At 38.7% G+C, this 14,937-nt stretch overlaps 1 protein-coding gene across 1 annotated transcript in view; it reads right to left on the bottom strand.

Annotated features, from left to right (window-relative positions):
- The window catches only part of fmn2a (formin 2a), a gene marked incomplete at both ends in the record, with an annotated part of 37,352 nt that overhangs the window by 9,029 nt on the left and 13,386 nt on the right, over positions 1–14,937 (bottom strand). The window contains 7 exons of the mRNA XM_079249203.1: positions 1,504–1,624; positions 2,271–2,330; positions 2,946–3,092; positions 3,177–3,306; positions 3,389–3,480; positions 9,091–9,152; positions 12,893–12,980. Of these exons, the coding sequence (XP_079105329.1) occupies positions 1,504–1,624; positions 2,271–2,330; positions 2,946–3,092; positions 3,177–3,306; positions 3,389–3,480; positions 9,091–9,152; positions 12,893–12,980 (700 nt within the window). The remainder of the gene's footprint in view (positions 1–1,503; positions 1,625–2,270; positions 2,331–2,945; positions 3,093–3,176; positions 3,307–3,388; positions 3,481–9,090; positions 9,153–12,892; positions 12,981–14,937) is intronic.

Here is a 14,937-nt window from a genome sequence, read left to right on the forward strand (position 1 = left end):
ATTTACCATCTTTGTGTGATTTGAATGAAGAATCTTTGAGATGGACGGTCAGGTTGAGATCTAGAGTTTTGAGGTTAAGTCAGTGGCATTCAGCTGAGAGAAGATGCTGCTGCTGCTTCAGAGTAATGCAGTTACAATGAAATGCTCTAACCAAGAAGGCCACAGCTGAAACGTGGACTTACTTTAATGATGTTCATTTGAATCTTTCCTGTCTCACTGGATATGTTGACGACCAACCAGGTTATTCGTATTTCTGCCTCTTCTCTTGAAAATCTTCTGATTTATGCCCAACATGGCCACTTGGGTATGTTTTGAAAATTGAACACCAAGTGAAGGTAAAGACAGAAAATATCTGGCTTGTGTTTGAAAAATGTAATTTATTGTAGCTTACACCTGCACTTTCCCCTCAAACTGTCAATATCTCATTTTCTGAAACAGACCAGGCTACCTGGTCTGAGGAATGTTCATGCGATATGTAGTTTTAGCTGCCAGAAGAGTAAAATGATTGTATATTTTCCTGGTAACTTCACTGTTGAGGGACTAACTGAGCAGCCCATGCAGTGGGAACAACATAAAGTGAGTTCTATGTGTTAATGTAACAACATTAAGCCCAAACTTTCCCAGCAAAATCCTGCATTGCAAAGTGATGTTATTCACACCTGCTAGTTATTTTCATGGTGAAGTTATGTCTATGTTTATGTGTAGCCATTGCTGAAGATCTGAAACAACTCCATTTAATTAAAAATGATTAAGCAAATTAGTTTAACCATAAATTATGATTAGAACTCCCATGGTTAAGTGATCAAGCATATTATGCACAGAAACCTGTTGTTCATGGGTTGTGTTTGCATGTTGCTCAGGGAGAAACTGTTTGGTCAGAAGTGACTTACAAGTAGGAAAAAACACTGACAGCTAAGAGCGGTTTAGTGTCTTGCCCAAAGACAGAACCTGAAGTCTTGAGAAAGTCAACCTCACAATAACTGAACAAACCCTCCACCCCTGAGCCACAGTATATAACATAAATAAAATGTTGTATACAGGTAGTGAAAGTTCCCTGACTTTGCCTTGTTCATTTTTTGATCTAAACTTCTTGAGGATAGTGAAGGCACGCCAGGCCCAACAGGAGTCTATATCTGACAAATCACATCTGCTTCTGGTTAGCTTGTCTGTACGACAAACAGATGCTCTCTCTCTCTCTGTTGATCTGCCTCCTTAGTCCACACATGACCATAGCTGGTCCGGTTTGGAAAATATTTTTTCCCATTGTGAAATATATTTGCTAGATAAGTGCATGTATTACTACATGATTTAGGGGTGAACAAACCATAAACATAAATGCAATGACATTTTCTGCATGATAAATGCTGCAACCTCAACACGGAACAGTGTAGTTTACAGCCTGGTGAACTTTTAGTAAATTTAAAGTTTATAAATTGTGCTTGAACTCAAAAAAAAAAAAAAAAAAAAAAAAGGAAAAGGTGGAATGTAGGTTGATAACCATACCATTTAGGTCTTTTCTCAACTTGCGGAGATCTCTTTGAAAGTCCTCGAACTTCATCTGGGAAGCCTGGAAGAGGTCCTGGGGCTCAGGAATAGGGTAGACACACGTCTCTTTACCAGCTTCCTAATAGACGACAACACACATACATGCACAAAAATACCTGATGCAAACACTCACACATCCACTACAATGTCAAAGTCAATCTTCCTCAAAGACAAAAGGGCCTCTTTTTACTGTACACACAGGCAAGATTTAAATAACTGCCTACAGAAGCCTACATGGACTTAGCAGTCCAAACGTCCTTGAGAAGATACGGCTGCAGCCACAGAGTACATGTGATTTCTCAGCAGTTACAACAAGCCTGGAGCTACAGTCATGTCATGCTGGTTGATTTTGGCAAGGTGCATTTCTGAGTTCATCTCATCTGGAGAAACTAATTATTTACACAAACGCTTCTTTGGATGCTGTGCCAGTGAACAGACTGCACTTTGAATGAAGCCAGACCAAAGCAGACTAGGAGCAGGAGATGAAGAGCAAAATAAAAAAAATAAAAAAAAGAGAGAGAGAGGGGGACTCATAAAGGAGCAACAGAAATAGAGAAATTTGTCTCGGCTGCAAATGAGAAAAGAGAAAATAAATAATTTGATAAAAGGATAAGCCTTGGTATCCTCTGGCGAGAGAGGAGATGAAAAAAGAGCTTTGGAAGGATTTCTAAGCAAATCAGACTAAAACAGAAAAGTGATTGAAATAAACAGGAACCAAAACATACCTCATCAAAGTGCCTTAGATAGTAAGCAACAATGTAGGACAAAAGACTCTGGGAGTTATCCTGAAAGAAAGAAAATAAATAAACCAAAACCCCTTTTATTTATTAATTCTTTCATTCTGTAGCAGGACATTTTAATTTATGCAGATAAACAAAAAAATAAAGTGTACTTAAACATTAGGAATTAATCAAGACCGTGGAAAAGCAATACAACAAAACAACAATGTTGTGGTAGCCGTCATAACTCAGAGTTGGTGGAAAGTTTGATGTTCTTTATGGATACCTTACTCCATCCACCACCACAAACACACAAACCACTGTGTCCTAATAAGGCAGTGCTGAGGGCACGCAGAGCCGGTTGTGATATGAGAAGTCTGCTGTAAACCTACACAGCTTCACTGCAGTTTGGAAATGAAGTTGCTCTTCATAGCCTGAATTCTTATCTAGAAATTTGACGACAGACTGTACATAAATAACATGTTCTCTACTGTATATTAATGATCACACAGCAGGGTAAAGCTGAGTCTGATTGGATCAAGATTCATTATAGTCTTTTCTTACTCAGTTTGCACAAATTCATGCAATTCTTTATTCGTTCATCTAGTTTATTTTTTAATAACACATCTGCTTTTGTAACAAAGTGTGAAGTTTGCTTTTTGTTGTGCTATACACACTCACGCTGCTTTTGACATCCTTCAGTTTTGGCAGAATGTCCAACGTGAAGCCATCAGCCTGTCCTCGAGACCGATTGCCGCCATTCATGAAGTTGCCAAAAGCCAGAACCAGGCCAAGCACTTGCAACACACTCTGACTACTTTGAAGATTCTGCAGCACACAAAGGAGATGAGATTGATAAACAGATAAACAGAAGAGGGAAAAGTAATTGCAGGAAGACATGCAGCAGCTCACCTTACAGACTCTCTGCAGGATTTCAATTTTGCGCAGGATTAAGGTGATGCACTCGTGGAAAGTTGATTGGAAAAGGATGCAGAACACCCGTTCAGAAAAATTGGAGATTTGCGATATCTGGAATAGAAATCTGATAAAATGGACGAGATCAGCCAGTTTATTACTTTTTTTCTTTAATGAAAATATGCGTCATAATGGATAAGTTATGTTACTGTTCGGGCTTGTCCAGTGGCTTGGCATCCTCCTTGTCTTGTGCTGATTTAATGTGCTTTTTAATGCTGTCCATTTCATCATTTTGAGCTCTCTGTTGAGTGAAAATGCAATTTTAGTGTACATGAAAATTTATGAAGCAAAGATAGATGGGAAAAGATATTTTTCTGACATATTTGAAATAAAAACCTAAACTAAGATGACATGTTTCATCATGATAAAAACAAAACAGACTGAATTTTTTTTTTTTTTTTTTTTTTTTTTAATACACTTGACTTTCCCACATTTCCTCCAGATTCATCTTAAAATGAATTCAGTTCATGAATTTCCATTAATCTGCACACAGTATACACTTAAATATTTTGACACCTATGATACTAACTGATAAGCTTTTGCACGCACTGTTTCTATCAGGGATCCTGGATATGCTTCAGCTTAGCTCGAGACCATGTGTGTCCAACCGATTTCAGTGAACATAACTAAAAAACACACCTCTCAACCATCCATATAAGCTTTCACAACTGTTTGTATCAGAACAAGACAAGCCACAAAACAGAGCTTTAGATCTGTAATAAAGGACCATGTCCATGCACAGACCATGAAGTGATCAAGAAAACAGAACATTGGTCAAAAACCTAAAATCAGATTAAACTTCAAGAACTTTTCATACAATAAAATGTCGCAAAACATGCTTGACAGATTTTAAAAACAGTAAAAAGAAAAACCTATCATATGCCTGCAGCAACACGAGACCTGGCGTAGAGGGCTCCCCCTTAACACTGGCAAATACACAATAATGATCAAATAAATAGTAAAACAGTAAAGACTAAAAATAATTTGAAAAGGAAATATAAGCCGAAATAAATTATAAAATGTAGTTCTATTAAAATAAAATGTCCCTAAAGGGATCCAGTTAAAATAAATAAATGAAATATCCACTCTAAGACAATAAATACTAAGTAAAAGCCAAATTAAAAGATACTTTTTGAGCCGGCTCTTAAAAACATGAATGTTCTCTGCAGCCCTGAGGTCTTCTGGCAGGCTGTTCCAGAGGCAGGGGACATTATATCCAAAATTAACCAATAAGTTTGTATAAATCGCTAGAGCCCTGAGAAAAGGTGCACAGATCTCCATGGACCCCTCACACCAACTGAAATCTAATTATATCTTGTTACCTTCAGGATGCAGCTACAGGTCACTTTCACCATCCCAACTTTTATACACTTGTTAAATAGCTGATTTAGATACTGAGGCTCTTAATTTTACCTGATTTAATGTTTTATTGGGATGAACGGTATGAAGGGGATTTATTATGTATACATGTTTTAATATTTGCATGGTGTCTGCAGCACTGTCATTTGCAAATGAAGTTCTAACAGATAAATAAAGTGAACTTGAATGAATAGGAATTTGATTTCCTTCATGGAAAACTGAAAACTTTCAAACCTGGGAGCTGCCAAAAGGCACCTGAAGGAGTATCAAACTGATTAGGAGATGTTCCTTTGATACAATGAAATATTTTCAGAATAATATGGTAAAAAACAAAAAACACAGTTTAAGAAACCAAGCACTGAGCATATCTAAAGTAAAACATGTTTATGGCAGCATCGTCCAGTGTATTTCTGCCACGAGGGGCTGGGAGACTCTGAAGAGATGAAAGATTGATGAGAAAACAAAGAACTCTTGGGTAAAAACAAAAGTTTCCCTGAATGTTTAAAATCTCAGTCTAGGGCAAAGGTTACATGTCAACAAGACAATAACCTGAAACATAACCAAGAAAACAAAGGAGGGTCTTCAGCAAAATTCTAAGTCCTCAAGTAACCCAGACTAAATCTGGACCAGAACCCAGTATGTCTGAGGAGAGCTGATATATGGCTGTGCATTTATGCTCACCATTCAGCCTGGATGACGTTAAATATTTCTAACAAGAGGAATGGGAGAAACATCCAAAGGTGAAAATGTACCAGACGTGTTGGGTCCTTCAGTGTGCTTTTTTTCTGCCAAAGCTCTGAACTATGGATGAGTTTAGGTCCTGAATAGTTAGCTTGGTTGCAATGGTCTCTTTGTCATTCTTAAAAATTCATCATAAAGATGCTAATACTAATAGTACTACTGATCATAGTAATAATTCACAACACTTAAAACGTGATTAATTATATTCCATCACAATGTATGTAATCCTGTTCCACTGAAAGCTGCAAACACCTTTGACCTGTAAAAAAAAAAAAAAAAAAAAAAAAAAAAAAAAAGAAACTAGCATTTTCCCCTCACTTCTAATTCTGTTTTGACATGTTGCTTTTCTGACATCTCTTCTATACAAATCCATTCAGTTGAGAGATGTTTGAGGCTTTTCTTTCATGCAAAGTTTATTTCAAATTCCCTCAAACATTTTCTTGAGCAGTCCGCTCTAATTTTTTTAGGTTGTCAAGCTTTATCTCAACACAAAAGAACTCTTAAATAGTGTTTTATCCATAAACTCAACCAGATGCCAGCCCATACAATATAACTTTCACGAATGCTAAAGAGTTGCCTACAGCCAGACGACATTCCTGACCATTATCCTGCTGCCAGTCGCTGAGCCACAGTTTTGTACAAGGAAAAAAAAAAAAAAAAAAAAAAAAAAAAAAAAAGCCCCTTTATTTCATAAGATACAAAGACAATAGATGTTAATGTTTTTTGAAAGAATTGAGCAAAACAATGAAAACATCTTTAGGAAGAAAATGTAAACACCCTCCCTAACCCCACCCCAGAGTACATTGACCCCCAAAGTCTCAGCAGTCGGCTCTTCCCCCCCCCCGGTTTCCCCTCCATCTTTCTCTCATGGAGTTTGGCCACAGTATGGATCCTTGAAAAACATCAAACACCAGCATCAAACGTACTGAGAGCCCGATTAGTATTCTCCACACCGCTGCCTTGTGTCGGTCAGGGCAAGCTCTCCTCTGCCTTCTCCAGAGATGTTTTCAAGTGTAAATATATTTAACACAAAGCAGATCCTTTTCAAAGGGCAGCGGTGGAGCCCAGCAGTGTTTGGTGTAATTGGGGACAAGTGGGCATTAGCGTGTGATCTTTGAATTGCTAGGGCATGTTGCAATGGCTGTTAGCATGAGAAATGCGGTCCCTCGTGGAATATCAAATGCAAAAAGGAGAGACGGATGAGATTTTTTGATGCCAGAATTCTTGCAGTAGCAAAGTGCTATTCATTAGCCAGGTTTCTTGTGTGGGAATAAACAGAGCCAGACAGGGCTTAATCACCATTTATGTCACTCAATTTTTAAGGATACAACATTTATGAGAGTCGTACATTGAGCTGCCAATGAATTGGCCCTAAATGACAAAATTGCATTATGCAATACAGAAAACTCAAAGGCCAAAAGAATATACATACGGTGATCATTCATATGCTTAAAATTTCTATGTCGATGGCTCTATTTAACCTCTGTGGCATTTAGTCAGCACTAGCCAAAAAAAACTTCAGAAAACCAGTTGGGATCCAGATTGAGCCTTGATTTTAGAGGGGAGGGGAGCAGAGTCCCACTATCACTGTGACCTTTTAATGGTGGTAGCTTTGTTCAAAGGAGTGGCTATGATCTGCAGCTCACAGACAGAGCGACTCTGCCCCTGCCTCGGAGAGTTTCTGTCTCTGTGTGCATGCAGAATAGTCTGAGCACATTTGTGTGGTTCAAAATGTTTGTTTGTGAGCATGTTTGTGTGAGCGAGAGAAAAAGAGAGTGAGGGAAAGAGCAGTCTGTGATCTAGCTAGCACAGTGAGTGAGGGTGTAAACATTAGGAGCCCCTCACATTCCTCAAGACAAGCTGACTGTGCTGCCAACTGTGGTTTAGGGGGCTGGAGACCCACAGACAGGATGGAGTCTTGCAATACAAAAGAGAAACAATTTGGCTCCTCGACTCAATAACACAGCCTTAGGCCATAAGGGGGTGAAGGAGAGAGAGAGGGGGCTTCGAGTCTCAGGGTGAGTGGAGAGGTTAGAAGACTTTTGATCCTAAGTTATGACACATTGGTTCATAACTACAGCTTGTCTTCAAGCCACAGTCTCATTCCCATGATCAACATTATTAATATGCCTCTGGCAGCCAAAGGTCCGGGCCTCTCCTCTGTAGATGTGCCAAGAAGCCATTCACAGGAATTTCACAGCATCTTAAAAATGCATCAGACTTGAAATGTGGAAAACATGCTCATTTTCATGTTCCATAATTTACTGACCTGACTTCGAGAGGGTCCTAAACTACTATATCCGCAGGGCACAGGGCTGTTGATGAATATGTATTTACTGTATAGAAGTCATCCTTCAAAGCCAGAATGGAGACATATTGGAAAGTGTTGATGACAGCTCTGTAAATCCTTGCTAATATTTTACAATACAGTGTGGTCATTTTGTCTGGCAACGCTCAGTGTGGTATCTTCTTCTTGTTTTCCCTTTTTTCACTAAAACTATCCAGCATAAGAAACCGTACGACTAATATTTCCCTTTCACAGGAGTATTACAAAAGTTGAGTGAGTTAGATCCAGTTTGCAGAAAACATCTTTACTATGTAAAAGGGCTTGTTCCCTTCCAGGCCAGAAGACAGACCTACACATGACTGACAACGTAGCCAAACAAGCCATACCAGCATTGTTTGTGGCTCGCCTATTTGTTTTAGTATCTAATACACACTTCCGTTGTTCATCCCTTTTAAGTGGAACATGGTGTAGAATCTCCTTGTTATGTCGACAGCGAGGAGGGAATTTAACTGACAGTCTACTCATATTACAAATTCATTTTTTGATAATTATGTAAAAAGGTGCATTTTAGTGGAAAATATTTGTTTTATGGTTTATCTTTTCTGATTAAGTGCAGTTGTTCATGTTGATCTGTCTTTCCTGTCCTCTCCACCCCAACCAGTCGAGGCAGATGGCTGCCCTCCCTGAGCCGGGTTGTGCTGGAGGTTTTCTTCCTGTTAAAGGGGAGTTTTTTCCTTCCCACTGTTGCCCCGTGCATGCTCAGGATGGGGAATTGGATCGAAGTCATGATTCGATGCAATCAGTTGGTTTCTATTATAGGAGGTGTATGAATTGGCTCGAAATGATGTGTATGTTGATTCATGTATGTAAAGTGCCCTGTGACAACATTGTTGGGAAGTGGCGCTATACAGATAAAGTTGAACCGAATCTTCAGTTAAATGCCAAATAATGCAACACAAGCATGTGACCAGTATCTATATTTGTTCAGTTGTATCACATCTGGCAGAGTCCTTGAGTCTCATTCCATAGAAAAATATGTGCCTTTTCTCACAAATAGTGTAAAATGAAATGTGGAACATTATTCCATTTGTCATAAGGAAATAATTTCCAAATGATAAATTTAATGAAAACTGCAGGCAAAAAAATAAATAAAATGTGCCCAGGTTTTCCCAGAACAAGTGCTACAGTCCAAACAAAGCTAGACTGAGTTGCATTATTTTGTGTACTTATATCGGTTTTGTTGCTCAACATTGTGCATTCAAGAGACTCTGCATTGACAGGAAAAATGCTGAAATGGATCTCAGTTTGGGATTTTGTCTTTTCATTTGATTTTACTGAAACCACCCGTATGTTTCTCGATTATCCTCCCTTTAAGGAACAGCTAAAAATGAAATTGCATAACTTTTAACGGTCAAGACGTGGCTGCAGTTTTAATTAACCAGAAGAATGTCAGTGTGTACTCACGTTTTCATAAAGAGCTTGCAGAGTCTCCAGATCAACAACAGTGTTGTCCATATTTAGAACGGCTGTGGGTGGAAGAGCAGGGCGACATGGTTAATGTTAATATTTGGACTAAAGCAAGTCTTGACATGTCTTTACCTTCATAGAACACCATCAACAAGTCAGAAATCAAACCAATACAAACACACTTCCTCTGTCATAACGACTAGACGACAACATTTCTCCACTCGACACAAACCACAAAACAGAACACTTTCCCAAATAGGTTTCCTGTGTTTCTGGGGATGATGGCATGAAACAAGAGCAGAATCCTGCCATGTCCTGTGTCATGTGCAGGGAGTAACCCAGTTATCAGTTTCCATCGCGATAGCATGCAAGGGGCCACATGCTAAAACATAAATACAGAGGACTTACAAATCTGTCAAAAGGTACAAAGATCTGTGTTTGAACTTCAGTGTTTGAATTCCTGGTGTCGCCTTTTTGTCTCGGCGCGAGGACCTGGCGCCCACGAGCATTAATCCTTTGAAAGTAAATGTTTAAAGACAAACAGAGCCCAGGGGTCTGCGGTGTTGAAGCTGAGGTGTTGCTGTACACACAATCACCAAGTGAAGCACTCGGCACCTATATATGTATTTCATCATGCTGTGGGTGTTGAAATTATTCACGCCGTCTTGATCTGTTGATTTGCTGTTGAGGAGGGGGGAGTGGGTTGGTGTGAGAGAGAGGCTGAAGTGACTTGGAGAGGAAGGCTTTCTTCAGATATTGAATGTGATCAGAGATTATATAAGCTTTTCACAACAATTGTAGGACAAAAAAAGAGTAAAGACAGCATATAAAAAGAATAAAATGACAAAGAGGAAAGGCATGTGGAACAAACCCTGGAGTGGCTGCTGTACTCTTCGTGCTTTCTTTGATATTGCACTTTTTATATAATCCTGTTACCCTTTTAATCTTTCATTCTGAGCCCCATCCTCGCCATCTTTCCAGACCATTTGCTGTCACTTTCTAACCTCACACACACACACACACACACACACACACACACACACACACACACACACACACACACACACACACACACACACACACACACACACACACACCTTTTCCAAAGCCACCACAAAAACAAGTTTCAGCTCTGCGACTCTCGCTTTGTCAGTTTCTTTTAACCATTTGGTTTTCATTACCATCTTACTCAGAGTCTGTCGGGAGACTTGGATTTGAGGCTGGGTTTTAAAATTCATGGGAGAAAGCCAAATCATCGCTGTGACGTGACCTCTGACGACCAAAAGCCAGACCCATCTGCCCACATCTACCCCTACTACCGCATTCAACCCCAGCGCGGCGCCGGCAACCACCATCTAATAGGTTGACTGGCGCTCCAAAGACTCACAGGAAGCAGACGCAGCACGGAAGTGTCCTATGAAACATGCAGAGTGTCGGCCAAGTCTGAGAACAAACAACAACAGCTGTGAGAGGAATGGAAAAATGTGTTGACTTCCCAGTGAGTGGCTGAGCTGTCATAAGCCGACACAATCAATGATTCAAAAGTTGTTTTCTTCAAGTCAAAGATGTCCACATGACGACATCAATATTCTCAAAATGAATCAACAGGAAATTAAATTAATTCACAACACTGATCGGGACGATTACAAAGCTTTGATGAATGAATCTTTAGTAAACAAACTGTCTTTTGCCTCTTAAATCTTACATTTTTTTGGGGGACACAGTGAAACTTAAGACCATTTTTAAGAAGACAATAGCAATGCTGATATTTATGCCATTGGGCTTACATCTTTATGTGAAATAATGAGTACTCCAAGGCTATAATTATTCACGCCTTAAAACCCATTCAGTTAAAATGCATGACAGAGTCAATGACAACAAACACTGAGTATTTTGTTTATGCAAGGCTGCACACATCAGACTTTTTGGAAATTAAGCACACAATATTGAGAATTACTTCAAACTGCCAAGATATTCTCTTTTTGTGATATACTGACGTTTCTAATTAGTGCTAACTATCTAGCACTGTAAAACTGTCCTAACACAGGAGATGAATGTCAGTGCTGATGAGAAAGGCCCGCATTTGCCCTCCTACTCCGACCTGAGATGGATGTATATTAGACATTAAAGTCAGTAACATTTAGAAAGTTGAAAAACAGAAAATACGGCAGCCGCCGCCAGAGTTTTCAGGTTTGTGTGGTGCTGTGAGCTTAAGGTTTGAGTAGGTAACAAATGCTCTGCTGCAGAAGGAGTGAAATAAATGACAAACAGTGTTTGGACATATGGATGAGCAAAGACTGCAGAGCAATCAGAGAGCAACTAAAACAGGAAGACAGTCTGTTCCCATCAGCATTTCTGGAATGACTTCACTTTAACAAAGCTGCCAAGACAAGATGGTGACAACTCATCAAAGACAGAGAGCCGCAGAAAAACATGATGTGGGTGTTAAATGGGGAGAGATTACACAAAATGAGAGCAAGGAAAACCAGAGGGGGAGGAGAATAACAAAGGGAGAAATAGCTGAAATGCCTTTCACCACTATGACATGTGATAAAGTCAACCAGAGGGAACTTCGGTAATCATAATGGAGTATCTGACTCATTTATCAGAATAAGAACATGCATTATGATAACTGTAGCGGCAGTCTGACAATGACTTTTGGCTCATTAGTACTTTGTAATAGAGTGGGATTCAGTTGTATTGTCTATCGCATGTTTACTTGCTTTTTATGAAAACTGACAATTGTTTCTCGTTATTTTGTGTATCCACTCCCACTACACCACACACATCTGGGGATATGTGATTTTATTCCACAAAAAGAAAGAACACTGCTGCGAAGCCAATGAGAATTAGTTTTGGGCAGGTGTTTGGTTAAAAAACAACTAATCATTGATAGAAGGATGGAAATTAAGCAAATTGTTAACTCATCTGAAATAATATATAAACGTATTAAGATTTACAAAACTACAGAGTAAATCATATTTCCAGGTAAATTTTCAAGGTAATCATACATAAAAATGGGTCCAATTAATCAATACTAATCTCTTCATTACAACAGAACAGAGATGTGAAAAAGCTTAAAGTGGAAATGTTCAAGAGAAGTGCAAGAGTTGGATAATTGGTTTCAGTTTCAACTACTGAGAACTGCTAAAGGAAAAGTAAAGAATTCACCAGCCAACAGGACAAATATGTTGGACTTCATTTCAAGTCCAGTAAGTATATTTACATACTCTGTTGTACTACAATCTGTCCAATAGTAGTTAGTTATTTCAGTCTGGACCAGTGTGTCCAATGTTATCTGAACAGAGAGCTTTACAAACAAATGACTAGCATCATTTATAGAACATGGCCACAATTGTCAAAAACCTCACAGAAATGTTTTTAATCCAACATAATGACAGCAATGGATTCATTAATAAATCCCATAAAGCACTTTGAATCGTCCTGTACATAAATTGCGCTACAAATAATCTTGCCTCACCATAAAACCATTACTTAAAAAGAAAAAACTGTTTAGTCTTCTGTCTTTGTTATGGAAGATATAAGAAAAGCACAGTTTCCTTTCTAATTATCACTTGTAAATGTGTCGAATTAACCCATTTGTCCTTTAATCAATGCTGAGAGTTTGAACAGTAGGATGAACGTGACCTGAATGGCTAACTGCAGGCCACCAGTGCTGCTTGTTCTTCTTTGGGCCAACACAGTAAACTGCCACTTATAAGTACTTGTCTCGCACTACTTTCGCCAAGAGCTGAGGCTATTATACAGTTTATATTCATGACCACATGATGACACTTACCATTCTGGATGTCCTTCATGTCAAGATGAATGCTGGACATCAGAATACCAACAGCCTGAGAGCGCTTGTTGCTTAACAGTTTCACCACCTAAGAGATGAAAAATATTTTAGCAGCAGGGTTACAGCAGGTCAGAGAAAGGAGGGATGCTATCACTTTTAACCACAAAACACACAAAGTGCTCACAAGAAGACAAAACATTTAATATTTGACTAGAAACAAAATGCAATAATATTATTTCTCCCCTTCTGTGGGAGGAAAACTTGAGATTATTCACCCACAAATATAAAAATTATAATGCTGTCTGCCTGAATTATAGTGACAAATATTTTCCTTCACTTTGTTGCTTCTGCACATCAATCAGCTTTCTGGCAGGTGATTAAAAACTTTTAGATCGCAGAGACAATGAGAAGCTAATTTTCTATGCAGAGCATAATCACATGAATTCAGTCTCTGGAACTGATTAAACCTACAAAGATTGTGATGAAATCATAGTTTATGTAATTGCACAATACAGGAACATTCTTCAAAAGGGAAACGAGTCCATCAAAAATCATAACCATAGCTTAGTCAAAACAATTGAAACCTGGGATTAAAACGTCGCAGAAAGTTATATTATTAGCAAAAGTTAACTGAATAATAACAGCTTCCACTTGTCAAACATCCAAGAGTAAGATGTGTAGCCAGTGCTATTATGCATGAAGAACGACATCCAAGGGAGAAATTAGGAACCACAGCCTGCCTGAGTAAGCAAAAGTGTGCACTGGGTTGCAAAGTGGTGAATGGACAGGACAGGAAACTCGAAGCCTACTGCGATCCAGACAGAATGCTTCCATCAAAACCAGATCACACAGACCACAGACCTCTTAAACACACAGGAAGTTATATCACCAGACCCCGACTGTCTGTTTTCCTGGGTCCAACCACAACTTCAAGGGATAGGCTGACTGAGATGCAAAGCTGACTGGCTTCTGGTACCTATAGAATGGGGTGACTGCTTTGCAGTAAGTGACAACAAGCTCACTAGTCATGTTTTATTAACTGACTTGACAAACATTTACAAAAAAAAATAAATAAATAAATAAATAAAAGTCTTTTAAATACAGAGAACCGAGTTTTTTTCCTTATGAATGAGAATTTAAAAACCCCTTTAAAAGCATCAGTAATAATGTTTTATAATGAAACACAGCTGGATTTGTGAACCGCTCCTAGAATTAACATTTGCAACAAAACAGCCCAAAAAAATTAATCTCATGTTTAATGTTCTCATTGGAGCCAAGCATTCATACAATTTTGGCTTAATGAAACCCTTTTAATCATAAAATTACATGTTGGTTCTTTGATCAATTTATATCAGGGTTGGTCAGTACATGTTTTCATCAAGCTTGCATAACTCAATAACATGCAACACTTCTTTGTGGTAGACCTCGGCCCTTCAAGTTTCAAGTAAATGAGAGTACTACAATATTGCGGTACTTAGTGCTTTACCCCGAATAGACAGAGATAAACCAAAACTGCTAATTTATCATAGAGTTCAACAACAAACGAAGTACTACCGTGCACACAGGATACTGCATGTATTTCAAAGAGACTGATACTTAAACTGAAAATCTGACCTGAGAAGTAAATTTATGAGATGTATGTACAATTTAGCAAGTAACAGTCTGGACAGCGTAGAGTGATTGACCAGTGGTGATTTTCAGATTGGCAAATTTAAAACATGAGCCACTGTAAACTTTTTCTTGTAGTCAAACAGACTCAAATCTCATCACATCCCATTCATTGCCTCTCCCTGATATTCTTAGACAGGTTGCCAGTCCATCACACAGTCAACACAGATATAAAAAATGAATCACTCCTTGGAAAACTTTAGAAATGCCAGTAATTTGGGGCTGTGGGAAGAATCCCAGACAGAACATGCAACCGCTTGGGCCTTTCTGTGTGGTGTTGCCTTGGTCTTGTTGTGAGGCGACGATGCTGACTCAGTCAAATCTCAACACAAAGATTTGCAGAGAAATCTATTTTTACATTCAGTATGACTTACAAC

Source organism: Telmatherina bonti (assembly GCF_933228915.1).
Source record: "Telmatherina bonti genome assembly, chromosome: 11".
Lineage (NCBI taxonomy): Eukaryota > Metazoa > Chordata > Actinopteri > Atheriniformes > Telmatherinidae > Telmatherina > Telmatherina bonti.